Source organism: Mustela nigripes, chromosome 13 (assembly GCF_022355385.1).
Source record: "Mustela nigripes isolate SB6536 chromosome 13, MUSNIG.SB6536, whole genome shotgun sequence".
Taxonomy (NCBI): domain Eukaryota; kingdom Metazoa; phylum Chordata; class Mammalia; order Carnivora; family Mustelidae; genus Mustela; species Mustela nigripes.
Genome location: NC_081569.1, coordinates 82496348 through 82523765, shown reverse-complemented (window position 1 = coordinate 82523765; position 27418 = coordinate 82496348). Strand labels below are relative to the sequence as shown.

General features: G+C 44.3%; 1 protein-coding gene across 1 annotated transcript; it reads left to right on the top strand.

Annotated features, from left to right (window-relative positions):
* Positions 1 to 27418, top strand: EGLN3 (egl-9 family hypoxia inducible factor 3). Its single transcript, XM_059373066.1, has 5 exons — positions 1 to 687; positions 20406 to 20525; positions 22341 to 22477; positions 24468 to 24541; positions 25707 to 27418. Exons 1-5 carry the CDS (start codon positions 331 to 333, stop codon positions 25736 to 25738), a joined length of 720 nt encoding a protein of 239 aa, XP_059229049.1. The 5' UTR covers positions 1 to 330; the 3' UTR covers positions 25739 to 27418.

Sequence of the window (27418 nt, the reverse complement as noted above, 5' to 3'; positions counted from 1 at the left end):
TCAGCCTCTCCCAGCCTGGGGCCGCCGCGGCACCAGTGGTGGCTCAGCATCTCCAAAAAGGGCCCTCCGACTCCTCGCTGGGCCAGTCCAGCGCCGGGTCGTGGAGCCCCGCGCAACTCCTACTGGCCTCTCAAGGGATCCTTCCTCCAGAGTTTAGAGCAACTTTCCCCTCCCCCCCGCGCGGCGGCGGCGGCTCGGGGACAGTGGCCACCTCAGGTAGCTGAACCCCGGGCCACGCTCCCCGCGCCTCGGCTGCGCGCGCGCGCGCGCGTCGGTCGCCCCGGGTCTCCGTGCACGCTGGGGATCCCCGAGCTCGGCTCTGAGGGCGAGATGCCCCTGGGACACATCATGAGGCTGGATCTGGAGAAAATCGCCCTGGAGTACATCGTGCCCTGTCTGCACGAGGTCGGCTTCTGCTACCTAGACAACTTCCTCGGCGAGGTGGTGGGCGACTGCGTCCTGGAACGCGTCAAGCAGCTGCACTGCAACGGGGCCCTGCGGGACGGCCAGTTGGCTGGACCGCGTGCCGGCGTCTCCAAGCGGCACCTGCGGGGCGACCAGATCACGTGGATCGGGGGCAACGAGGAGGGCTGCGAGGCCATCAGCTTCCTCCTGTCCCTCATCGACAGGCTGGTCCTGTACTGCGGGAGCCGGCTGGGCAAATACTACGTCAAGGAAAGATCCAAGGTAGGACGCGCGCGGGTTCCCCGCCGCCGCTGTAGCCCGCGGGGACTGGGGGACTTGCGGAGCCCGCGGTCTGTTGGCTTCTCGGGGCTGCGAGTGAACTTTAGTTTTTCACCTGAGAAGCGGGCAGTCGGTCTGCCTCCCCCTCCCCCACCCCTCCTTCGAGCAAAAATCCAGACTGAGGGACTCAGGTGTGTCGTTACGGTGACCTTCTGTTAACTGAAATAATGGGTCCGGTAGGTGGTGCGAACCGGACAAGCTCTGGTTTGTTTTTTTTTTTTTTTTTGGTCTGATTGTAACACGTGAGTGTTCTCCAAGGTCCAGACGAGGGACAGGTTATTGGAAACATTGCGTGTGATCTGAGACACGTGCGAATTCATGCTGCTAAATGGCCACTTGAAAGTCACCTACTGTTGTACTTCATGGTGTTCAGAGCTCTTTTTTGAAAAAAAAGAGCGCGCTTTAAGGCTTCTGGAGACGGTTGTGATTTTTTAGTGTGGCATTTGGTGTGTGGAGTTTGGCAGGTGGGAAGAAAGTTGCCCCGTGAAAGAGTAAAGCTGCTTTTCCCTTTTGAGAGGTACCCTTGGCTTGTTGCGCCCAGGACGCTCCTAGATCAACTGCTTGATTAGAACATTCATTCTCTCCTGGTGCTGAGCCCTACACCGCCACCACCTTCCCTTTCCTAACTCTCAGATCCACTGAAAACAGCTAGTTAAGTGATGGGGAGTACACCTTGGGAAAGAAATCCCTATTTTTGTTCACAGGGCCAAAAGTGACTCCCTGGGTGGTAATTTATCTTGGAAACATTTACAGGTAGATTGGCAGAACTACGGGGCCCTGTGGTACCCTGATGTTGGTCTGTGTACCTTACTCTCGGATAGTCCAGCTACTCGGGTCTTTTCTACAGATGGTAATTCTGCCATTTTCCAGTGGCAGTTCTGAGTGATTTGCCCTTTTATTGTGGACTGGTCAGGGGGCACGTGGAGCTATGGAAAACTTTTACATTAACACTAGTGAGGCAAGTGTGTGCTAGCACGAGAAGAAAGGCGCACTATTCTTCAACAATACGTTTAGTATTTCTCAGTTCAAGACTGACTCTTTGATAAAACATATCCTTATCGTCTCATCTCTCTCATAGATCAGGACAGTTTAAATAAAGGGCAAGTGGTGAAGACTGGAAATGTGTGGAAAGGAAGAGGTTGGAGTGGGGGAACCCAGTTGTTGAGAAAACACATTGCTGTATGCCTTTCAAGCTGGCAGGACATAAATAGAATGTCAGTGAGCACTTACTAATCAGACACAAATAAAGTAAATCTTGGGAGAAAATGCTGCTTTCTAAATTTTATTTTGATTTGGGGAAAATTCGGTTACCTGGACTCTGGAAGGTTGACGTTGAAGTGTTTCTTTGCTCCTTTATCCTTTGGGTGATTAGAAAGCCATTTGTCTCGGTTAGTTTTGGTTTTGCACAGAGTGACCTTGCCTCTCTGGGGCCGGAAAGGGGAGGGGGGAAGGGCCGGCCTCAGTGTTGCAGAAGTGGGTGTTGCTTCAGTCTAGAAGAGCAGATGACTGCCTTATCAGTTTTTCAAGTTTCATTTCAGCTCAGGTGCTAAGATTTTACCCCCAGCATTCTGGGAACGTAATTTGCTCAGAGGGAGGGCAGAATTAGCTGGTAGAAAGATGTCACGAACAGATTTGAAAGTTAGGTGTTTGTATTTACCTGTGACTTAAAGGACCCTCCGTGCTAGGGTTGTAGGCTAGAATTTGACTCATTTGAATGAGAAACACTGTGCACGCCTGGGTAAGGGAAAAGAAAGATCTCTAGATAAGATTCTTCAGTTATAGATTCTCTTCTGGAGAGAACAAATAACTTCTCAGTTAACCCTTTCAGAAGGTGACTGAAGTGAAAAGAGAAATACATGTTTTGTCCCTAGCTAGATCTCCAGCTTTTCTTTGGTTGTTTTTGCACAAAGCTCTTCATTCCGGTCCTTTAGAAAAATCACCTCTAGGCTGGGCTATTCCTTGGCCAACTGGATTATTAGAGTCAAAAATAAAAAAGGCTTGATTGGCCTGTTATACAGTTGTCCTTAGCTTTGTGGCCTTGGGTCTTATTAAAGCATGATTTCCATTGTTTCACATCAATTTAACTTTTTCTCTTCCCTCATCTGAGTGCCTTACTCCATGCTGCTTCCCAGAGTAGTGATGCAAACCCAGTTTCCAGCTGCATCTTCCAAGCAGGTTTTGAGTAGAAACTAAATTTTTGAAAGGTGGGATTTATACATTTATCTTCAAAAGTTATTTCTAAGGTTTTATTATGGAAAATTTCAAACATGTATATGAGGTATAGAGGTCAGTGTAGTGATTTTTGCTCCCATGACCCATTTTCAGTGGTCGCAACAGTTTTTTTTTTTTTTTTTTTTGATATTTCTTGGGGTTTTATCTGTTAACCCACTCATCCTAATTAAATACTTTTTTCCCCTTAGACTTTTAAAGGTCATTGAATAATGCAAGAATGCCCTTTATCTCAATGAAGCAAAAGCAAAAACAAAGGTGCTGGTTATGAATAAAATAGAAATATATATATGTTGGACCTAAAGTTGAAATTGTGAAAGAGACTGGAAAGAAATGTTAAAGGGTTCCTCCTTACTGCCAAAAAAGGTGTTACCAGTCAGAATTTATCTTTCTCCACTTTGTTGGAGAAAAATCCAAGGGTGCTGGAGACCCTCTGGGGAAGGAGTTTCCTAAAATGCACAGCGGCATGGCGCCCCCTAACTTCAAGCATGGTCATTGCTTCCAGGCTATCAAGAGATTTCTTATCTATTACTCCCTTTTGGAGAATTCAGACCCCATCCAAGATAAACAGTGGTCATAATTTGCTCCTTTTGCTTTGGCTGCCTAGATCTTGGAAATGGCTGTTTTCCAGAGAACGTGTAATTTATGGAACCAAATGTTCTCCTGCTTGAAGCATCTCACTGTAGGCTCACTATTTAGTCACTTTCAGAATAATAACTACTTTTTATTGAGCTGTTTGCCCTGTCTGGCACGGTGCTAAGCACTTTATAAACACTGTCTATCTGATTTAGCCTTCAGAATCACAGTCTTCAGCAAACTGAGTGATTAAATCATTTCCCCAAGGTCGCAAATTGAATGGTAAGCCACAGTTTATCCTATAGGTGTTAGGGACTTAGGCATGGGCTCGGGAACTTTGTGGCCTCAGGTAAGTTGTTTACTTTTCATAAAGTGTAAAATGAGGGGTAATAATACCTTAAAGCTTTTGGGGGGAAGGAGTATTAAATAAGATAACGTACATAAAATTCTTAGTGGAATTCTGTACCCCGGTGAATATTACGAGGCTGTAAGTGGAGGATTTAGAATTCTAACCCAGATCTGACTCCAGGGTTTGTGTTCTTGACTGTTCTCCTTTTCGCCCTTTGATTTTTTGAGGGGCGTTTGCTTTGTGTGGGGTGCTCTGCAGGGCCCGAAGACACCAAGGTAAACAGGCATCAACCCTGCCTTATAGAGCTTCCATTCCCATGTACTGTGGAATCGTAGGATCCCGTAGTCCCCACTCAATTAATTCTCAAGCTTAAAACAGCAAAAAGACAAAAACCTAAGCATTGAAGAAGAAAGCGGAATGCTGGGCTAATGTTTTCCTTCTGTTATTTGCAGGGAAAGTGTTCGCTAACAAGGTTGGTTGGTAGGATCCCCTGCCCGGTATAGTTCTGGACAGTGGGGTCACCGGAGTTGTATTGTGAACAGATAGATCAGCCCTCCTGAAGCAGCACAGACAAAAGATGACTCAGCAATAAGTTGTGAATAAAAGAAAATGTGTTGCAAGGTAGTAGACCTGTTCCTCTCCAGCTGAGCACTGACAGTTGTGGCCCACCGTTCTTCGGTGATATCGGGAATATCTTTGCCTCAGGGGCGCTTCTCATGGTTGCAAAAATGGCATAATATACGTCAAAGATTAGGATATGTCTCGGGACCCAAACGCAGGAAATGCGATCAGGGTTCACAGAAGACTGGGGCCGTGAACTAGGAACCTGAAAGTCCAAAGGACAGCTGGTGTGTTAGTTGTTTTCTCTGAAGGTTTATGGCCCTCATCTTTGCTTCTCTGAGTGTGCTCTTGAATTCTGCCCCAATCTACTTACCATCTAGCTTTGGCTCCTTCTCCATGCATCTGGCTCAAGATGGCTGCCTCACAATGGCCACCTCAGCCTCAGTCTGAAATCAACAGAAACTTGACGAACATTCTAGAATCCTTGTTTTCATTCTCTGGAGGAAAGTCTGAGGGTTTCACCTTGGTCTTGGGGACCTGTCAGTCTGGGTTGGGGTGGTAGTGGGAATGTATAATCATATGAAACCACAGTTACCAGGGCCGAAGAAAGGTCCAGTTCTTAGAGCATGGTGTTTGAGGACTAGACACCATGCACGGTGTTTCTGTAATTAAGACTTTTTTAAAAGTCTGTCTGTGAATAAGATATTTTAGGGGGAGAGTCACTGAGTTTGAAGTACTGGACTATCTTCTAGTAGGGATGTGAAGAATGTCTAGAAAAGGTTTTTATTTCAAAATAATTGAACTCCTGGAGGAAGGATATTAATTCAATGAAATAATTTGTAGGCTACAACCTCAGGGACAGGAAAGCAAGTTTCACCATTGGGTGGGTTTTCATAATATTCTTGGTGAATTTTGTTGAATGACACTTAGGATCAAGGAAAAAGACTTGGTGTGTGTGTGTGTATGCACGTGCACGCATTTACCTTGTAATTTCTTTTGCTCAGTTTTGGGCCCCTGGCCATTCCACCACAGCTTACCTGCTTGCATTGAAGTTGCAAATCAGTGGGTATCAGCTTCATTTATTTATTCACAACACATTAAATGTCTTGCACTGTGGTGGACCTGTACATGGATATGCAAAGGGATGTGGAAAGTGATTATAAAACTACCTAAAAAGAGGGGCATCTGGGTGGCTCAGTCATTAAGCATCTGCCTTCAGCTCAGGTCATGATTCCAGGGTTCTGGGATCGAGGCCCACATCAGGCTCTCTGCTGAGAGGGAAGCCTGCTTTTCCCTCCCTCTCAGCATGGGCTTTCTCTCTTGCTGTGTCTCTCTCTGTCAAATAAATAAATAAAATGTAAAAAACAAAACAAAACAAAAAAACTACCTAAAAAGAAGTACATTGAAAACGGAGGAGGGTGAGATAGTTGTCACCAACTTTGCTTTTTCTTTTTCTGGTTAAACAGTCCCCTTGTTCACTGATTTGTCCTGTTTGTTTCTCTTCTTTGGGCTCTCAACAGTTTCTCTGTTTACTTAAAATGAGAAGTGACCAAAATGTACTTAAAATTTAAGTGATCAGAAATACACAGACCTTTAATAAGAGGTCTTTAGAGCTAGAGAGGTATGAGAAATCACACCTATCTTGTTCGTCAGTCAGTCAGCAGGTAAGGTGTTTTTATATTTGGAGAGATGAGCTCTTTCGCAAGCCATGGGGAAGGGATTAGGGTGTGCCTTGGGCTGGAGCAAGGAAAGGTGTTCTAGAGAGGGGCTGGCCTCGTGAGTCAGGTAGACTAGGAAACAGGGTCCTTAGGTTAATTCAGCCACTTCAGCATGCAACTTGGGAATTTAAAATACAGTGAAGACTTAAAATTGATAGACACTCTTAGGTGGAATTATGTGCGCTCGACTTTTGGGTATCATGAATTATTTCCCTTTCTGACCTTGTTCAGCTCAGGCAAAATTTGTAAATTTCTTCCTGTATCCTGACTCTGGCTAGAAAAATTTCAAATTTGTAAATAACAAGCAGCCTTGCATGTTACAACACCATTCCGAAGACACACCATGTATAGACGATTTCTCTGCCGAAGCTCTAAGGTGGGGTGGTTTAACCCAGCAGGAGTGGAGGGCGTCTGTGAAGTATCTCCAGGCACCAGCGCCATGCCCTTCAGGATGAAACGTGGAGGACCTCGCCTGTGGGCCACGTTTGCTCCGTTTGACAAGACCTCTGCCTCTGACACACCCTTGTGGCCTTGGGTACATTAAGTGACATTTCGACCCAAGTCTATTGAGCACCCAGGAAGCAGTTTGCTGGCTAGCCTTCTAGGCTTTGCAGGTAACCTTCCAGGGAGAAGGTTCTTCGTTCCTTTTTTCATTATTACAGCAACAGATTTGACCATTCCTTTGTAGTATCACTTCATAGTTGTTAAGTAATATTCCTCTAAGAAATGGGTGTCGTTTTCCTCTAGTGTTTGTCAAATGCTGACGTTCTGACAGTAATGATAGTTCAGATGTATTCTGCTGGGCCCCTGCCAGGGGTGCCTAGCGGGTAGTGGAATCCAGAGGCACTGGAATTGTAAATGCGACAGACAAATCATTTTATGATGCCAGCCTAAGGAATCCGGTTTTGGCAGGTGGCCAGGAGCCGTTGATTTGGCTCACATTCAGAGCCCTGTGTCTGTTTGCCAAGAGAGATTAGTTAGCTTGGTTCATTATACATAGAATTTATACCCTGTTTCCCTTGATTATCTCAATCTTAAACCAGGGTGGCACTTACCTGAATTTCGTATCTTCTTTCAATCATGATCTGTGGGTTACATTCCTATTCTTGGTTTGGTGAGTCAGGAGGGACTGAGGGTTGTATTTTTCACCCCCTCCCCCAACTTGATCCCAGCCTTATGGACCTGTGGGTGTTTGGTCGTATAATGCAGGCTTTCAGATCCGGGACTGGATTCAGTCCGTACCTCCTTGCTGGCCGGCTCTCCTGCTCTGTGGCACAGGAATCCCTCCTTATCAGGCCGTGCCGGGTTTTCATCCTACAGGAGATAGAGTGATCAGTGTTTCTCAAGTTCTGGAATAAGTGTGCCTTTTTCTTACTAAATGTTATTTTTTCCTTCCAAAATGAGGCCAACATGCTATTACCATATTTAGAAAGTTCCAAGCTACAAAGGATCAGAGAATATGATGGTAGCCTCGATTAGTTTTTCACTGGGAAGGAAGCAAAATGACAAACTCAATTCCAGGTGTCAGTGACATCTATTTTTGGTTCTGCTGGGGGAATGTGAAGTTGTTTTGAAGTGTTGGGGATAATATTCTTTTGAGCATTGCTTGGAAGTGGTAAGGACCTACGGTTTTAAACAGTCTGGATTTCTCTGGGAGCTTTGCTCTGTGTTCTCCCGACACAACACAACACATGCAACAAAGATTCTGCCTGTGCCCCTCATCCCATGCCCTCTCCCATGTCTCCTGTCTTTCTAGTTAAACCTGAGAGAGAGCTCGGTGCTCCAGACAGAACTGACAGGGAGTCTGTGTGTGTGTGTGTGTGTGCTTCTGGATGGCTCCTTTTGGACTCATACTGTTCTGCAGGTTAATTTGAATTACTGGAGTGGGGGGAAGAAAAAACCCAAAACCTTTTCATTTTTCATTTTAATTTTTTAATAATTTCTTTTAAGATTTTATCATCTAAGGAATCTCTGCAGCCAACGTGGGGCTCAAACTCACAACCCCAAGATCAAGAGTCCCATGCTCTAGTGACTGACCCAGCCAGGCACCGCCTATTCAGGACCTTTTTAAAACACAAAATATTGGGGCACCTGGGTGGCTCAGTCATTAAGTGGCTGCCTTCAGCTCAGGTCATGATCCCAGGTTCACGGGATCGAGCCCTACATGGGCTCCCTGATCGACTGGAAGCCTGCTTCTCCCTCTTCTAGTCGCCCTGCTTGTGTTCCCTCTCTTGCTGTGTCTCTCTCTGTCAAATAAATAAAATCTTTTAAAAACAAACAAAATATCGAACACTCGGGCAGGAACATGCAATATTATTGGTTCAAACTTGGTCTGTTTTGGATTTTTGTTTTTGTTTTGTTTCAGGTTCATTGTGGAACCTCAGGTTTTGTCTTTTTTTCTTCAAACCTTTTAATTAAATTTTGTTTTGCTTTCCTAGTAGGAATCCCTGAGGAGGGAATTATTTTAAAGAGCCTTATTTTAACCATAAATCACCTGCCTTTGTTTCTTGCGAACTATCACTCTGTGATCCATTTTAATGTGATTTTAATGTGGTTTTGCCGGAATGTAAGCAGTCCAAAACCCAACACTAATCATGTCATCTCCATGCTTTCTGCAGACTAAACCACGCTCTCACCCCAGTGTCTACCGTATGTGCTACAAACTTCTTACCGTGTCATTTAAGGCCCTCCATGTCTGACCCCATTTGACCCCATCTGACCCTACTATGCTTAATCTCCTGATGACCGACTTCTTCCTCCCACTCCCTGAAATGCTGGAAGCTGATTTGCCAGGCACACTGAGCGTCCCTGTTGTCTTCTACTGTTCAGAATCCATCTTAGTGACTTCTCCATGAAGCTGTCCCTCCTGCTTCCCAGAACTCTGTGGGTAGCTCAGTCCAAGCCTCCCTGCTACCTACAGACATACCTGTATTTACTTACTTAGTTACCCTACCCTCCATTTACTTACAGACTCCGGCAGAGACTGTTAAGCTTGAAAGAAACTTCTAGTGCCTCAGAATAGTCTCTTAAAATTCATAGGTGCTTGACTTAATTTCATTATCTTCAAAAGGAACTTTGATTTCAAAGGATGTCAGGGTGTCAGAAAAGCTATAAATATTTTGTTAGGTGAAAAAAAGATTCTGCAGTGTGGCCCCTAATTTGATGTCAAAGTCTTTAAATATTTTATTATATTAACATGCTATGAAGGAGCATCTCAAAGACAAGACTTTGGCTTTATGAGGTTTTTTTTCCCCTCAGTTGTGAAATTTTATTCTTGGCCCCAGCAAGTACCGGGGTCACGCCCAGATCTTGGCAGCTCACACATTCGGACGGGTCTGGCGCCGGGAAGCAAGAAAACCCCGGACCGTGAGCTTCGAGCCCTGGCTTCTGGCAAGTGGTGTCTCAGGACCTCCATCTCCACTTCTTTATGAATGAGATGGATTTTTTTTTTAATATATATATATAAAGTTCTATTTAGTTGGTACCTACCACTAGACCCTAGGATGGGCATTTTATTTTACATTTTCATTCATCTCGCCTTGACTCTGGGCAAGCCTATTTTCTGAGCCTTGCTTTCCTCATCTATACCATGGCTATGATAACTATTTCTCTGCCTCTGGGATTATAGGGAATTAAATGAAAATTGAGACTGAATTTCCATCTGAGAGGGCAAATGGGTGCTCTCAGCACTTCTTATTTGATTCCAGAAGCAACTCCTACCAGCGGTCACACTCCAGCGCTGACATGACAGTAATCCTCAGCCATGCCACCGAGTTAAAATTGGGATGTTTCCTGCCAGCTTTAGGAATCACACTGCCAAGCCTGGGCCAGAAACTGCCTGAGGAATTCCTCTCCCTTCCTGCTGTTACCAACCTCCTCCGGGTACCCACCACCCTCCTCAGAGGAACAAGCACCGGTGGTTGGTGACTCTCCACCGTCTAGGAGGAGGCGTTGCTCAAAAACTCTTGGTTTGGCCACAGAATCGCCATGGTTTGCAGAGTGGGGTGGTTGGGTCAGCTGCATCAGCCTCATCTAGAAACTTGCCGAAAATGCAAGTTCTTGGGCCTCTCCCCAGACCTCATCAGTCAGGTGATTCTCACACTTGCTCAAGTTGGAGAAACAGTGAAATGAATCAGAGGAGGCTGAACCGGGGTGGGGCTGTATCTTCCTACACTTTCCCTATTCGTGAGAAAATTAGAGTTCAGTCGTTTGCTCAGATCTGAGTGTATTTATTGCTAAGACGAAAACATACAAGCACGTGAGGCTCATCTGGGAGATTTCTGAGAAAAACCCACCACCTGTGAACATGTTAGGACTTTCTTTCTGTTGTTTGTATCAGTAAACAAGTTTTCTAGAGCCAGAATTGGAGTGCAGCTTGGAACTGATGGCCCCCTCTTTCTGTGAAATGGCGGGGGCGGGGGAGGGGGGGGGCACGGTGGTGAGAATCTTGGTTAAGGACTGCGGGGTGTGGCTGCCCTCCATGTGCCCAACAGTGTCGCAAGAAGTGGGAGCTGAAGGCTCCACGAGGACGGTGGACAGGCCCCTCATGATTTTGAATGAGCACAGACCATATGCATCAACTGCCTGGCTTAGATGCTAACTGCCTGTGCTCCCTGTGACTCCCACACGGAAGCCTAGAATGGTCTCTGCCCCACCAGGGTTGGGGATGGCTGCCCCATGGGAGACCTGAGAAGGCAGACCGGAGGAGCTCTTTGGGGGTGGGCTGAAAAGCTGACAAGCAAATCCAGCTTGATGGGAATCGATGATAGGACCTGGAGAAGGGCTGGCAGGAGCAGCTGCTTGGCCTTTTCTTCCTTCTGCGTGGAGGCCTTTGAATCCCCAGTTAAAGGTTTGAGTCTGCATCTGGTAAGTCAAGAGAGTCATCTGAGAATCCACCTCCTTGCTTTATCTTGGAGTTGAAGCGGTTGCCCTGGAAATAAGAGCACTTGTTTCAGTTAACAAATGCTTCCTGATATTTTAGAAGTGGTGTTTAGTGGTAGAAGGACCATGCTTAGTTCTACAACGTTCCATGAGTTACTTTGGGTTTCTCCCCCGCTATAAACTGGGGCTTTGTATGGGTCTTAGAAGAACACGGGGACACATAAATGAATGATCCCTGTCCCCTAGATTCAGAGCCAGCCACCCCTTTATTTCTAGTCTCCTTACTGCGCCCCCAAATAGTTTATACTTTGCTCTTAGAGGAGCCTTTTCATTTCTTCTTTAAGTTACCCCTGTGGGTCTCACCCCTCCTCTGGGCTTCAGTGGGCCTGTAGCCAACGTATTGTAGTTAACATGGTTTTTAGAAAGTTCTGTGTACAGTGATTTCTGGTTGACACCGTACTGCTGGAGTTGTCTCCTGAGCAAGCTCGGCGCGTGAGTAAGGACAGCTTAATCTCATCTCTGGCATTCCTTTGTGTTTACCAGGTGCCTCTCCTTTGACAAAACACTTTTGTATTTCCTTGAAGATTTTTTTTTCCTTGGTCATTTATCTTCCGACTTTGAAACAAGTGTGAAAACCTTGGCGGGTGTTGACCTGAGCTAACAAGAAAAGGTCCCGAGATGCTGACCTTCTCCCATGGAACCCCCGGGCCTGGGAGCAGCCCCTGGGGGCCCCGGGTTTAGAGTGGGCGTGAGTTTGCCCTTCAGTGGGAGGATCTGAAGCAAAGACCCTGTGGACAGCTGGTGCTTTCCACCAGGAGTAAATCAGTCTCCTTTACCCTGTGCTTCTATTAACCGCTCTCCTGCCTTGAAGCTTTCATTCACAGACTCAATACGAGCGCCCTTCTTTTTCATATTTTTGTCTTTTTTTTTTTCCCCTTTACAGTTTTCTACGATTATGGAATGGGTGTTAGGCAAGGGTGAGAGGGATTTAAAAGCTTCAAGTAGAACTGAAGATCTCTGTTCTCCCCAAACGGGTGACTTGGCTAGACGAAACTCCTGGTGCCTCAGTTTCCCCATCTGTAAAATGGACCTGAAGAGGGCTCCTGCCTCATGGGGTTATTTATGAATATTGAGTGAGGGAATATTCATGAAGCACACGGATCAGTGTCAGGCACGTGGTAAGCACTATACAGAATGTTCAGTAAATCAGTGTGTTTCCTCAATGTCGTAAGTTCTAATTCCAGCTTATTTGCTGTGTGTCAGTTCTTTAACTGCGCTGATACATTTTGCCAGGTGTTGAAGGGCACATGAAAATATAAGATCTGGCTTCCTAGAAAATAATCTGACTTTATTTTTTCCCGCACAGCTGCAGTATCCCTAGAGAATTGCAGGTAGTGTTTTGGCTGGTTTCTCTTAGCTTAAGATTGTTTCAAGGCATTTTTCATGATGTGTTTTGACTGGTAACTTTTTTTTTATTACCCATTTATAAAATCTTGTCTTCCCAATTATATTTGAGTTATGATTTTTTTTTTTTAACATGTTTGAGGATTCATGGCTGAAGAGAACTTAAGGACAGACACTTCTAGTTTCTGAGTCCTGCAACCACAAACATTCTTGTTTTCTCTTATTTTCAGAGCCTTTCTGAGAGCTGCAGGTAAAGTTTTGTTCTTCTGATAAGCCTATTTCTAACATCAAAAGAAGTCAAATATTGTGAGTCCCTACCCCCATATTGCCTTAAGGATTAGTCATGAATTTGTTTTTCTATACAAAGAAGATAACTTGGAGATGGGGGGTGTGGTGGTTAATGACTTCTACTGAGAACTTGGGGGCAGGGACTCCTGGCCAAGGCTGCTGCTGACCCGACGGTCAGGAAATGAAACAGGATGGTGCGTGGAAAGTGCCACCCCAGAGGGCCACCTGGCTACACAGGTCCTCAGGAAATGGCAGCTGTTAAAGTGTGGAGAAAGGCATTGGAAAGGATATGGTTAAACGCCTTTCTTAATGTCCTTCACCCTGAGTCTGGCTGACTGTTGCTGATTTCATAAGTGCAAGGAAGCCCTTATTCAAAACATTTCTCTGGTGACTCGGGGAGCGCCGGGGGAGGGCTGTCCTCTACCGGTTCCCTCCGCAGTCTGCCCTGCGGTGTGCTCGGGCGTGGGCTAGCTGCCACCCTCACGCAGCGCACGTAGCCCTGTCACTCAGCCGTCACCCTGCTGGCCGGGAGCCAGGCTTCTTGGGGGGAAGGGCTGCCTTTCCAAACCCAAACAGCCTGTATTGATATGTCCATGTTCCCCAGCCTGTTTACTGTGTTTAATTGCAGAGCTCTGGCTGAATCCTCTCCAAGGAGAGGAATTAACCACAATTCAGAAAGGAATGACAATAGTTTCTGAAATTCTTGGCCTCACAGAGTTTCCACGGTCTCTCCAGGGAGAGTGATTCACTCAAGTTCATGCACGAAGTGCAGGATTCCCTGGAATAGAATCTTGATACAGTGCAGTCAGACTTTACAGGCGTGTGAATCCCCTGTGATTTTATGCAGACGTGTGTGTGTGTGCACACGTGCATTTCTGGGGTGAGGGTGGGAACCTAACTCTTTAATGAAGAATTTCAAGGAGCTTTGGCATCTGGTAAAACTGCCGTCATTGAGCTAGGAAAACTAAATCGAAGGTTCTAGAGTCTGGGTAGTTGGTGGTGGTTTGGATGATTCCAGAGCTAGGACCAAATTCTTAGTAGAGTTGAACAAGGGCATGGATGGAAAAGTCTACCTGGGGACAGGTTTTCAAGTGAAGATGGTAAATTCCCTGCCTTCACATGCACCATGCTCTCACCTGACCTGAAAGCGGTGGATAGACCTTCATCATCAGAGCAGCTGAGAGTGGGTTTGGCCTTATTACTTTTCATTTTCAGAATTACCAGTGCTCTTGCATTTCAACAAAATCCATGCATGGGGGGGCATGATGATTATTGCTGTAAATTGAAGGTGAGGTTTTCTGTCCCAGTGCTCTGGGTTCAGGAAGAGGCTTTTCTTTTTTCTTTCCTTTTTTTTTTTTTTTTTAAGTCAACTTAGGACTTGAACTCAGGACCCTGAGATCAAGATGAGTTGATATCAAGAGCCAGATGCATAACCCACTGAGCCATCCAGGCACTCCAGGAAGAGGTATTTTTAGTGTGGATTTAGAACAAATGAGGAAGGCAGAAGTGGTTCTCATTATAGAAATAGAATAGCAGAAAACATTTGAATGAACAACTTGAGGTTTGCTGAAAGGATTACTTACTTACAGTTGTAGTTGTCTGGTGTTCTGACTCCTCTGAATTGTCTGGTCAGATACTGAGACTTTGGGAAGGGGACATGGTAGGTAGTTGGCCAAGCTCATGTTATTGCCCACCAAAAGCATATTTCCTATTTTTTCCTCATTTTGTTACATAAGTCTTTAACTAGAAGCACTAGGCAGAAGGAAACAGCTAGGTTTGCTCTTAACCAACCCGATAGACAACAAGCAAGATGCCAAGATAATTCGTGACAGTTTGCAGAGTTTCCTGCTTTGTTCTCAAAAATGCCTACATTATCTACAACTAATTTCTTCATGCCAGTCTGGATGAAGTTAGAGTGAGTGTAAAAGGTTTCGAAAGTACTTTTTATGTGCATGAGCGGTTCGTCATCACCTTGAGAGTTTGCTTTTTTGGTGGTTGTTCAATTTCAGATGAAGGCTAGAACTGTCAGAAGTGTGAACTTCGCAGAGTGACTTTTCTGGAAACTCTTGGAGGAAGCCGCACATGGTTGCCTTTATCTTGCAAAGATGCCTTATGAATATTGTACAGTAGGAATTTAAGTGACAACAGTGGGTCCCATGAGCGGGTCCTTGAAGATTACATACTCCTGAACAAAGAATATGAGGCTAATGGAGTAATCCCACCATATGCTTTCTTGTCCTCTGGATTTAACTTCCTTGCCTTTGCAAAGGATTTTTGTAGTTCTCTTCTCTCAGTCCTTGTCAGAGCCAAGTGGAAAACCATGGAAAATGACATTTTGGCTTAATTTATCTTTAGTCTTTCGTTTTGTCTTGTTTTTCTTTTCTTTCTTTCTTTCTTTTTTTTTTTTTTTTAAGAATAAAACTTGGAAAGACCATGCCTCTTCCAGTTTCTCTCTAGCCTTTCTTATGGTTTACCTGCATATAGCAGTTTGAATACTTCTAATTTTTGCTTTTCTTTTTAAATAGGAGAACTTCAATTTTAGAGCTAATGTCTTTGTTGCAGGGACTAACACTCCCCCTACCCCGTCCTGAATTACCAAATGGGACCCCTTCCTCAGTGGGGGCCTCTGTGAATACAGGATGTAAAGCATACAGCCCGAGGACTGCCCTGTTCACTGTCCCCATAAAATGTGTGTGTTTAAATATGTGCTGAACTCCAAGCACCCAGAAAAATGACCCTGGTAGTATAGCCTTCAGCTCCTTGGGCCCAGATCTGACTAGGAAAATTGGCAGGTTTATCGCCTTGGCGGTTGTCACCCATCTATAAATTGGACCCATTTCTAGCCAGAAAGTTTGAACTCTTACCTTTTATACTATGGTGAGCTGCTTGGCTATTTTTGCAAGCTAACAAAGCTACATCATCTCCTGTATTTCTTCTCAAGTCTTTACACACCCGAGTTCTCTGTGTGGTTAACTGTCTAATGGTGGAGAGAAGAAGGACCCTGTCCAGAGCCCACATGGGGGAAGGACCAGAGGAGGCCCATGGGATGTGGATGGCATTGAAGGATGAGGCCTTGCATTTGGACGGGGTACATCTGAGCTGGGCGAGGAAAGATGGGCGAGTGCCCCCCTGGAGCTCAGGAGCTGTCCCAGAGTAGCTTGACTTCTTAGGAGACCACAAACGGCGACCTCAGAGTACAGCCTGATGTAATTTTTTGTGACCTTGATTAAAAAATTGGGATAAAAACCATTCAAGAGAGTTTATACGCAGATCTGCTTCGGTTGCCCGTGTGTCTTCTAAAATCTGTGGATTTGGAACACTGGGCCTTCGTTGCAAAGACCTGCAAATTTCCTGGTTGTAGGCAGCAGAGCACACATTCCGGAGGCCACACATTATATTCCTGATTAGCTTCAGTCATTTCTGTTACTTGGAAGCACCAAAGCTATTTGAGTCAGCCAGTCCTGGATTTGAAGCTGCAGAGTACTTAAGTAGAATCTGATCCTTGAAGGGGAGATATTCAGAAGCCCTGGCTGAGGGGAATAGCTAAATATATAGTGAAAGAAGCAGCGTTTAGTGTATGCCAGGCCTTGAGCTCAGCATTTTACAGGGCTTAACTCCTTTAGTCCTCATAAGCCCATTTTACAGATAAGAAAACTGAGGTAGGAAAAGGTTAAGTACAGGTTATCCTGTACTTTGGTTGCATTTTATTCCATGTATGTGTGTGCTCAAGGGCATTCATAATTGAAAGCAAATCCTTACAAAGACTGACTGGTATTTCTATCTAGCAATGAGAGGGGTCTAGCATTTGGCAGTGGACCAAAATATGGGCTTGAAGGTCACTCAGCCAGGCAGCTCTGAACTTATGCTATTCTTGACACATTTTTTACAGTGGATTCACATTGATTGCAAATTTTATGAATAAAATGAGTTGATTAATATTTTGATGTGCTACATTCAATTTTACGTAAAAGGCCACTTTATAACTTGTTTAAGACCAAGTCATACTAGTGAATCTGACTCCAAAGTCATGAGCTATGTGAGGTATGTTTCTCTAAAAATCTAGGTCGTTCCTAAGGAAGTGGTTAGTCTAATCAGAGGCTGATGGGGCAGACGTATCACCTTTCCACCTAGGGGTCTAAAATGATTGTCACTGCTGAGGAGACAATATGTGTCCCGGCCTGAATGTGGCCACCCAGATGTCTGGAGCACCTGTCTCTGGTCTAGAGCCAGCCTGGGAGGATTTCACCCCTCCACTCATTTCCTTCTGCTACAGAGCTCTGGAAAGGCTTCCAGGGGTGGTGGTGGTGGGTTGTTGTGGGGCACAGCGGGGTTGGAGGAAGAAATGATGAATGCATAAGGGGACATGGGATTCATTTGCACATCCAAGAATGCAAATCTAGGGCTGTATTGTATGGACTGCTGTGGGCCACGCTAACATGTCACTAAAGTTCTATAAATTTCAGGTATCAATCTAGTCAGGAAGTTTTGGCAAATAAAGAGTCTGCCATTAAGGAGTCGTCCTGGTCAGTGCCAGTGTTACTGCTTGGCATGTTGATCCTGTGATAATTCAAGAGCTCTGGCCCCGTTTTTACTATTCCGAAGCGTTCTCTGCCTTTATACATTATAAACCCCTTCCCAGCCTCGATGAGACTTAAATCACCCTGCAGTTGAACCCATCTGTTTCCGGGGTTTGTTTCTGTCCGTGCACAAGTTGGCCCAGAAATGCATGCCCCGTTGCTGAACGGAGCCTTGCTTCTCAGGACATCCTTACCTCCTGGTTCTAGACTCTATCAGAGACCAAATAGCTGGGAGCATGCCCAAGCCAAGACCTATCGCCTGTGGCTCATGTCCAGAAAACACTGATAAAATTGGCCTGTGTCATTTCGACAGGCCCACTGAGGCCCACAATAATTTCCTTCCATTGTTTCAGACTTGATGCTATGGCTTCAGAAAGCAGGAGAGAGGGCGAAGATTTGCTCTGGCCAGAAAAATTCCCTCTGCTCCCCTTCCCTAAGCAATCAGATTCTCTGCCGACACTTAGGGGTTTTGTCCTAATAAGTCCCTGGGAGGGTCTAGCTCTTTTTCTGGGTGTGTGTCTGTGTTTTATGGATGCAAATATTTGTAAAGGAGGTACTCTTGTGAGTTTTTATCTCTTTTTTCAGTATTTACTGGAGACTGCATTCTGAGGTAGACAGGTGTTTCGTAACACCCTGAAGAACCCCGGCGCTCCTTCTAGGGTTGCTGCTTAGCTGGAGTCTCAGACCTTCAGAGGCCCTTCAACCTGTGCCCCTCCTTCTAGAAAAGAAACTAAGCCCGGGATCACATAATTAGTTGCTGAGTGAACCAGATGGCAGGCATCCAGACCACTGACCTTTTCCGTAGATTAGGGCTGTTTAAGCATTTAAGATTATATAGCATTGACGGAAAGCTGCTTCTTTTCAGGGCTTCACAGTGGGGAGAGGCTGAGATGGTAGAGAATCTTGCCTATAATTGTTTGTGGCTTAAGTGACTTTCATTATTGGCTCAGTGGTGGCTCTTATAATCCTAATAGCTGCTTCCAGGGATGAGTAATTCCCTAGTCATTATAGGTGACTTCATTTATCTCTTCTTCCCAGCCAGGCCCATCATTTCTGCCTGCTACCGATCAGCTTTCTCCAACCCATCCTTCGCTTGATGGTACCATCATTTGTTAAATCTTGATTGCAGTGGCCTCAGAACTCCACTTTGTGGATGAGGTTCAGGCCAACAGTCTCACGTCAGCTCCAAGATATGACATTGCATCAACATTGTAGATGGTCAAAGGCAGGATACAGGGATCGATAGGTGCATGAGGGGTACGTGATTTCAGTGTTAAGGTCATTGTAAAGCCAAGTTACTGTTGAGCCTTACTCTTCTAGTATGCAGTGTGTGTGATGCCTTTAAAGCGACACTCTTTGTTAGTGTTTTCATGCTACTGCTCACGGTGACTTGGGAGCCACAGCATGGAAGCTGATTCATTGAGCCGCTCGTGCATTAATTTGGACCTCTACCTGACTGATCATTTTACCAGTAAAACAGCCCTGCCCTTTATGAGGGACAGTACCAACTGATCAGTACATATATTTTGAGGATAGGTTTTTAAAATGATGGAAATCTTGGGGCAGCTGGGTGGCTCAGTCAGTTAGCATCTGCTTTCCACTTAGGTCATGATCTCAGGGCATGGGATCGAGCCCTGTTTTGGGCTCCCTGCTCAGCAGGGGAATCTGCTTCTCCCTCTCTCCCTGCTCATGCTCTCTTTCATGCTCTCTGTGTCTCAACTAAATAAATAAAATCTTAGAAAAAATTAAAAAATAACAGAAATCTTGGGGCACCTGGGTGCCTCAGTTGGTAAAGCATCTGACTCTTGATTTTTGGTTCAGGTCTTGATCTCAGGGTCTTGGGATCGAGCCCCATGTTGGGTTCCATGCTCAGCGGGGAGTCTGCTTGAGATTCTCTCTTTCTCTTCCTCTACTCCTTTCCCCTACTTGTGCTCTCTCTCTAAGATAAATAAATCCTTAAAATAAGATGACAGATACCTCTGTAGAGGACAGAGCCATTTGCTAATTTATTTACTTAATCACATTTTAAACAGACACCTTCCATGTGGCAGGCACTGTGTTAGGCACTAAGAAGGCATCAGCCGATAAAATAGGAAAAATATCCCTTTCCTCATCTTATGTTGCCAGTTCCAGTATCTTCCCTGCATATGTCTCGTTCCGATGAAAATATTTTAGGAATAAAGGCAGTATCCTGTGAAGAGAACTAGTTTTTGCGCTTTGCCCATTGTTTCTACTCCTTGCCGTAATCTTCCCATGGAACAATTAGAGGTTTGGTACCTGCATAATAGTAATTCTCTAATAGTAATTTTTAGTAGGATTTGTTGGTATGGCTTTCTACTTTATTCCTCCGCCTGGCTGATACAGGTAGTGCCTGGGCAAAGGAAGAGAAGAACTTCTCTGTCTGATGTGATAGTTATCAGTAGGCAAGAAGACAAGCATTGAGAAACATACTCTGATGTTTCTGTGGCTTCATCTATGAATTGGACCTGATTACGCTGCCTGTGGTAACAAATTGGGGCACAGCTTCCTTCCTTCCGACTGATCCTTTCTGTCCTAATCATTTTATTGAGCAGGCCTGATCTTTTCCTTCCTTGTGATTGGTTCCTGTTTCTTTGTCAATGCCAGGATCTTTAGCCATTATTCTAAGACAGCAGGTGATTTGGTGAGATTTGGTGGTTCAGGAGCACTTCTTATAAGGTATAATTCCTAAACTCCATTATCTAGTGGTCTGATTTTGTGGGTCTAGGATGGGAGCCCAGAACCTGCTTTTTCAAAGAGGAGGATTAGAGAAAAGAAGGGTATCCTCATGATGCTGTAGCTGGGTTACTGTCTAAAATATTCTAGGACTGTGGGAATATTGCTGAACCACTTTCCACTGGGGCTGAGTCAAAAGGTATGACGTGGCTGTTAATCTTACATGACGAAGGATCTCGATTTATGTACTGTCCATGCAGTTAAGGAGCCCACGGCTGCCTGTAATGTCACATAGCACCCAAAGAGACTGCATTACTCTGCTGTTCCCCAGTGGGAGAACGTGTCTCAGCTTTGTTAACCGGCTTTCTTGGGATGTCTCCACAGGCAATGGTGGCTTGCTATCCAGGAAATGGGACGGGTTATGTTCGACATGTGGACAACCCCAACGGCGATGGCCGCTGCATCACCTGCATCTACTATCTGAACAAGAATTGGGACGCCAAGGTACAGTGGAATAAAGGGAGTAGAGTGCGGGGCTAGAGAACTCTAGGGAAAAAATTCAGATGACTTAGAGGAGTTCATGATTCCCATGGATGACTCTTTTCTACTTCACCATTTCCTTTTTTTTTTTTAACCATTTTCTTTTTGTCTCCTACTGTGGTGTTAGTACTTAAATTGACCAGATGAAAATAATGGATGTGAAGTTAATCGGGAGGGGTGAGGGGGCGGGGGGTAGGGGGGCAGTAGGAGAGGGTCATTATTAGGTTATGGGAAGGGTGGTTGATAGGAAGAAGGTAATTTACTATTTCAGGAATGGGGCATCAATTTTTTTTTTCTTGCCTAAACCAGAGCTGATAGGACTTTCAGTGCACAATAAGATACATACATTTTCCTTCCAGCAGCAACATTGACAGAGTCTATAAAAATAGAACTAACTGTAGGATATAAAACCGGCCCCAAGTGAGATTTCCCACACAGCCCTCTCGGGGTGACCCGTCTCATTGGTGGCTGCTTGCCATGGCTCACCATGGTTTATGAATGTCAGAGGCATTCTGGCTTATTTTTATATTTTTGAACATATAGATACATACAGATAGGAAGTCTGGTTCCACGCTTATGGACGTTTGTCTGGAATTTGTATGCTTTCCGAAACTTAAGGATGATTTAGGAGCCTGAGAAGTCAGAGAACTTTTCAAGCTCATTTGGCTTTTGAACCTTCTGCATCTCCATTTCCTGTTCATTGGGGCAGATACTGGTCATCCTGAAGCACAAGGATATTTTATCTGGTGTCAGGGAAACAAAACCTGGGAAACCAGTGAGTCAGATGTCTCTTCCCCTCTGTGGTAACATGCCTGGAATACATCCCTTAGTTGTCTTTTAAAATCTTTAAAAGATAGTGTTATAGGCAAGAGAGTAAAGTTATCAAGTCAGTGATAAAAAATCATGAAGTATGAAATCATGCAACAAATACATGAGTGCCTGTTAATGCCAGGCCTTGTGCTATGCAGAAACATTGATGTGTGGGGCCTGGTTTCTACCTTGATATGGTTATCCCAGCAGGCGTTCGGGTGTACATATTTTTTTTTTTTTAAGATTTTATTTATTTGACAGATAGAGATCACAAGTAGGCAGAGAGGCAGGCGGGAGGTGGGGGAGCAGGCTCCCTGCCGAGCAGAGAGCCTGATGCGGGGCTCGATCCCAGGACCCTGGGACCATGACCCAAGCCGAAAGCAGAGGCCTTAACCCACTGAGCCACCGAGGCGCCCTATGGGTGTACATGTTTTTAAGAAGAAATCCAAGGAAGAGAGTGATGCATGTCCTAAAAAGTGTAGATAAGGTAGTCGGAGTTCAGAAAAAAGAACATGGACTTCAGCTGCTGAGATCACATAGGAGCTGGAGCAGTTCAAAAGAAAGCTGTAAATTCTAATTGAAGGGGATGTTATGTGTGATGACTGTCCTAGGACGTTCTTAATATTAGATGGAACCCTATGAAATTTCCAGTGGGTTTTTGTAGGTCAAAAACACTCAGATGCTGATCGTTTTGTGTGATTGGACCTAATAGCACTCCATTTTGTGTCCAGGGGTTTCATGACTGGGGGTAGGAAGGTTTCATTCCATGTGAGGTGGAGAAGGAAGGATGACTAGCTAAGTTGGGAATAAAACGAAATACAAGGTGTAAGGCTGTGGAGAATTTTGGGAGTAATGCACACCCGGACTGGAGGTTGGAAGATAGCAGTGTCTCCAGATGAGGCTGAAATACTATTGGTAGTTAATTATATGTGAGGCTAGGAAATAATCCATCTTCTTTGTGGCCCTCAGCTACACGGAGGGGTCTTGCGGATATTTCCAGAAGGGAAGTCATTCATAGCAGATGTGGAGCCCATTTTTGACAGACTCTTGTTCTTCTGGTCGGACCGCCGGAACCCGCATGAAGTCCAGCCTTCTTATGCGACCAGGTAATAGCCAGAGCCATGATGCCTCCTGAGAAACTTCTGTATAAAACCCAGTTCCCAGAGAAGTCTCTAAACTCATGTCCCATGCATACGAAGGACCAACTGCTCTCCAAGGCTGATAGCTAACCTGTTTGGAGGCGATCACAGTTGAAGGGGAAACTAGATTCCTTAGGTCAGCTGGAACAATTAACATATTGTTTTCCATAATGTCAGCTGGAACTAATAACAGATAATTTTCCATTAGGTGAGCATGGTGGATTCTCGATTTCCCATAGTGCTTTTCCCTTTCTCCTTTGCTACTCCTCCCTTAAACCCTCTAACTTTGAAGTAGACCTAGAGAGTTTTGGTCATCACATATCAGGAATTCTGATGGTTAACTCCGGATGAATTTATAAGTTGCCTATTGCAAACAGAGAGAGAACCTTGAGAAAAGAGGAATTTGTTCTGACTTCTTTCTCTTTTTACCCTTTCCTTCCCTTCAAGTTGGTTTGGGCCCAGTGTACCCATCATGTCCCAGTAATGGGATTTTTAAAAGCCCCTTCCTGAGTTGAAGCATGAGAAGATTTTCAGGGGAACATGATGAACTTTTTTAGTATTAGTCTAGAAACTGTAGATGTAATCTTACTTTCGGAATATACCTTTCATTATCTTTGTTTTATGGCCCGAGCTGTAAACCAGGCGGTGGCCCTGTGCTGTGGGGATGCAGCCCGAACTGGGAATCGCAATTGGGGGCAGGAGGAGACAACTGCGGTAGAATATTGACTGAACCTTAACAAGCCTAACTAAATTAGCATCGCATTTAAGATTTATAGGTGTGTCCCCCCCCCCCCCCCGAAGGAATCCCAGATCTGAGCCCCACACAGTGTTGCATATTAAATGTCAAATTGGAATGCGCCCTAGGTGAGCAGGTAGCTGATTCTCCCCCCCAGAGCCTGGTTGTGGCTTGTTTAATAGGGTACGATAATTGGGCCCTGTCATTTGTGCCAGCATTCCCTCGGTATTCCCCAATCTCTTGATCACCCAATTCACAGGAGAAACATTAGCAGATGTTGATGGGAAGCCCTTGAAAAAAAAAATCAAGGGCTATAGGAATTCCAGTAGTTAATAATAATTAGAAAATGAAACTTTCTGAAAACTCATGCATGAAATGATTCCTATTACAGTCTATCCCATAGATGGGATAAAGCAGATTAGTGGAAACACAATAGAAAGCTTGAGGGCATCATTATTCTGTTGCATCCTTGCCTCAGTATCCAAAACCAAAGAAAGCAGGTCAAAAGAGTTTTAGGGGCCTGTTGTTTAAATAATTTGCTCTTCAAAGTTTTATGCATCTGTCACCTCCTCTTCTCCGTGTCCCCCCCCCCCCCCCACACACACACCATCTTGGGTCTCTCAAGTCTTGAGCAGAATGACTCCCTTTGGGGTGCCTGGGTAGCTCAGTTGTTAAGCACCTGCCTTTGGCTCAGGCTCAGATCGTGGATCCAGGGTTCTGGGATGGAGCCCTACATCGGGCTTCCTAAGTCTGCTTTTCCCTCTCCCCCTGCTTGTGTTCTCTCTCTCTTGCTGTCTCTCTCTCTCTCTGTGTCAAATAAATAAATAATCTTAAAAAAAAAAAAAAAAGACTCCCTTCTAGTCCTTTCTGTGTAGATCATCTTGACCTGTTACATTATTCGTTGAATTGTTTGTCTCCCATATGAGAGTCTGAGCTCCTTGAGAAAGAGGCAGATTTATTCACAAAGATCATTTGAATTCCCATTGCTCAGGATAATGCTTGCTTCATACTTGGAATTCCTTACGTGTTTTTTTACATTTAAATAGAATTGAAACCAGAGAAGTTTATTTTAAATTAAAATTGGGATGAACTTCTAATAATAGGGAGAACTTTAAATGTTGGCTTTATGAATGACTCTGATGTGAGATTTATAATAAGTATTTTTTATTTTTTTGGTAGTATTTCTAAACTACTTTTCTTATATCTGCTTATCTTTCACAGATATGCTATGACTGTTTGGTACTTTGATGCTGAAGAAAGGGCAGAAGCCAAAAAGAAATTCAGGAATTTAACGAGTAGGTGTTTGAAATTTTTCTGTGACTTTTAATGGGGTCAGTCTGTGACTTTTATTTAACATTTGTCTATGTATTCTAATAAATACTTGAGCCTTGAATAATGAGCATGGGATTAGGGGTGCTGACCCTCTCTCCAATAATCTTCATATACCTTTGGACTCTCCAACACTTAACTAATAATTGCTTCCTGTTGACAGGAAACCTTAAATATAAACCATTCAATCAACACGTATTTTATATGTTCTATGTGTTATATGCTGTATTACAATAAAGTAAGCTAGTGAAAAGAATGCTATTAAGAAAATCATTAGGAAGAGAAATACACTGCTGCACTGTATTTATTGAAAAATACATGTGTAGAAGTGGACCCATACAGTTCAAACCCATATTGTTCAAGGGTCAGCTGTATTCTGTTTGGTCTTGACTGGGGCTTAGCTTTATAAGTAATGACATCTTGGTGGGCTAAATCCTGAAACCCTGGCCTTAGCTGTGCTGGAAAAATCAGAAAAAAATGCAAAGGACCTCCCCTATGAATGTCCACTGATTGTGTGACAGTAAATAGTTAACTTTCTCTCATTAATGTTCACCCATCAAACGTAACATTCAGTTTGGCCCATGATTTTGGCATATTGCATAGGGGATACAATGGAGCCCAGCTAGAATGGTTAAATGTATTATATTGGTGTGGGACCGTAACTTGTCTACAGACACTCATGTAATACAACCTGAATATGTCCTTTCCATTGTTAACACCATTCTGTCCTGCCTCTAGCTGTAAGGCAGCATTTCCCAAAATATGTCATACTGAAACATCCTGCTAGTGGTTTCGCCATGTTGGTTTGTGAAGGGAAAACTTCTGGCCCCCTAAACGTGGGAAATGTTACATGCTGTGTCCTTCTTTCGAAGACTTACAGTGGTCATTGGCATATTAATCAAGAGAAGTTAATCTAAGATTGAAATAAAGATATGTGCAACATTGCCTATTACCCATTTGGTACCAAAGAAAACACATTGTGCTGAGTCCTATGGGGGTGGGCATCATGCTCAGCTTTGGATTATAAAATGGGAGGTGTTCACTGGAGGCTTTTTTGATGCCATTTGTGGCATTAAACTCATCAGATCTGTCTCCTTACCCTCTTCATTTTCTCTTCTGCCCCCAACTCAGGGAAAACTGAATCTGCCCTCACTGAGGACTGACTGTGCTCTGAAATCCGCTGGCCTCATTCATTTTGGTAATGGTTCCTTCTATCTCTTGAAGAGTTGAGATCCAAAGAAGGCCTCTTCCGTGACTTGGTGACAAGAAGCCCCCCTACTGCTTGCGTCATTCACATCCCTGTCTTACGTATGGTACTTTGTGTTTTCTTGCCAAGACTGCATCCACCTTCAGATACTCTCTTTGCCAGATGAACTCATTTGCTAACTCCAGAAATACCTGCGGACGACCTAGATGGCCAGCGGTTGAACTGATAGATTTCATAATACTGGCTACCAACACAAGATCCTGGAAGCATGGGCAAGGGAACGACTCTTACTTGCACTTTATGTACACTTCCTGGTTTGAAAGGAGGAGGTTTGCAAAGAAAAACAAAATGGTGACAGATGCCGAGAGGCATTCATGAAGCCTTAACAGCAGGAAACAGAAATTTGTGTCATCTGAACAGTTTCCAGATATTCTTAATCCCGGGCTTTTTTTTGGGGGGGGGGGGTTTCTGGAGAATTATCACAACCTAATGACATTATTACCTCTAGAAAGAGCTGCTGTCATTGTCATCAATTTAGAAGTATCCTGTGGGTGGACACTCTCTCTTTCCTGGTCCTGTAACCTGGATTTGCTGCCTGTGCCCCATTTTGCTGAAAATAGAGTTTTTTGGTCAAAGGTGATCTACCATCTATTTTTTGTTTTCATTTGTTAGTTGAGAACCTAATTCCCCAAAGGCAAAAACTAGACCTTAGTTGTTTGGGTTACTTTGTTGAAATGGAATTTGAATTTCAAGCAAAGGGGAAAAGAACCCACTTGGTAGGTCGTGCAGAGGCAATAGCCTCTGGGAGCTGGTATCAAAAGATGTGGGTCTGCTAATACACTGTAAACCTGTGTGCATCTTGGATTGTCTGAGAATGGCAGTGGGGTTGGAAATGTAGGCGCTCCCGCATTCCAGTTTTCCTTTTTAATGAGCTCACCCTTCTTGTTTAACAGAATGAGAAAATTAAAAAAAATGGGGTGTTGTATTTTAAAAAGGAAAATGAAAAAAAGGAAAAAATCCCAGAAGGCTATTTTCTGTCCCTAGTAGCCTTTCTTCAACAGAATTGACTCTCAGATCCACTGTGGTTGGCAGTATGTCCAGAACTATGGAATTTACCAGAAATGGGGAAGGTCCTACTATTGCAGTGAGCATAGGTCCCACTGTCTCGAGAATCCTGAATTGTGCACCTATTTTATGAAAGTTAGTCTTCCTAGTTTTCAGTTCCATTCTCATGTTTTTAACTCCCATTAATTTCTTGCATACAAATCCCATGGACATGAAAGAGCCAGAAGTATATTCTTTTGTCATTTATAGATACATATACTTTCCAAGAAAGAAGCTTTCTCCCCCCACACTCCCCATTTCTGGTTTTGGAAAGTTCCCAGATAAGACTTGTCTTCGTTCTCACAACTGCTCTATTTTTTTCATAGTGCTTATCACCTTCTAACTTCCTATGTAATTTACTTATTTATTATGTTTATTGTCTCGTTTTCTTTCTCTAGAGTGTAAGCACAATGAAGACAGGGATATTTGTATGTTTTTAATCAATGGAATGTACTCCCAGCACCTAAAATAGTGCCTGGCACGTTAAGGGCTCAGTAAATACTTTATTGAATAAACTTGCTTTCCTACCTTA

What these genes read in the sequence shown, in the direction of transcription:
- EGLN3 (XM_059373066.1), top strand. Translation starts at nt 331, where the DNA reads ATGCCCCTGGGACACATCATGAGGCTGGATCTGGAGAAAATCGCCCTG. An exon ending in ACGTCAAGGAAAGATCCAAG is followed by an intron (nt 688 to 20,405) that starts GTAGGACGCGCG and finishes ATGTCTCCACAG; the next exon opens with GCAATGGTGGCTTGCTATCC. An exon ending in ACAAGAATTGGGACGCCAAG is followed by an intron (nt 20,526 to 22,340) that starts GTACAGTGGAAT and finishes TGTGGCCCTCAG; the next exon opens with CTACACGGAGGGGTCTTGCG.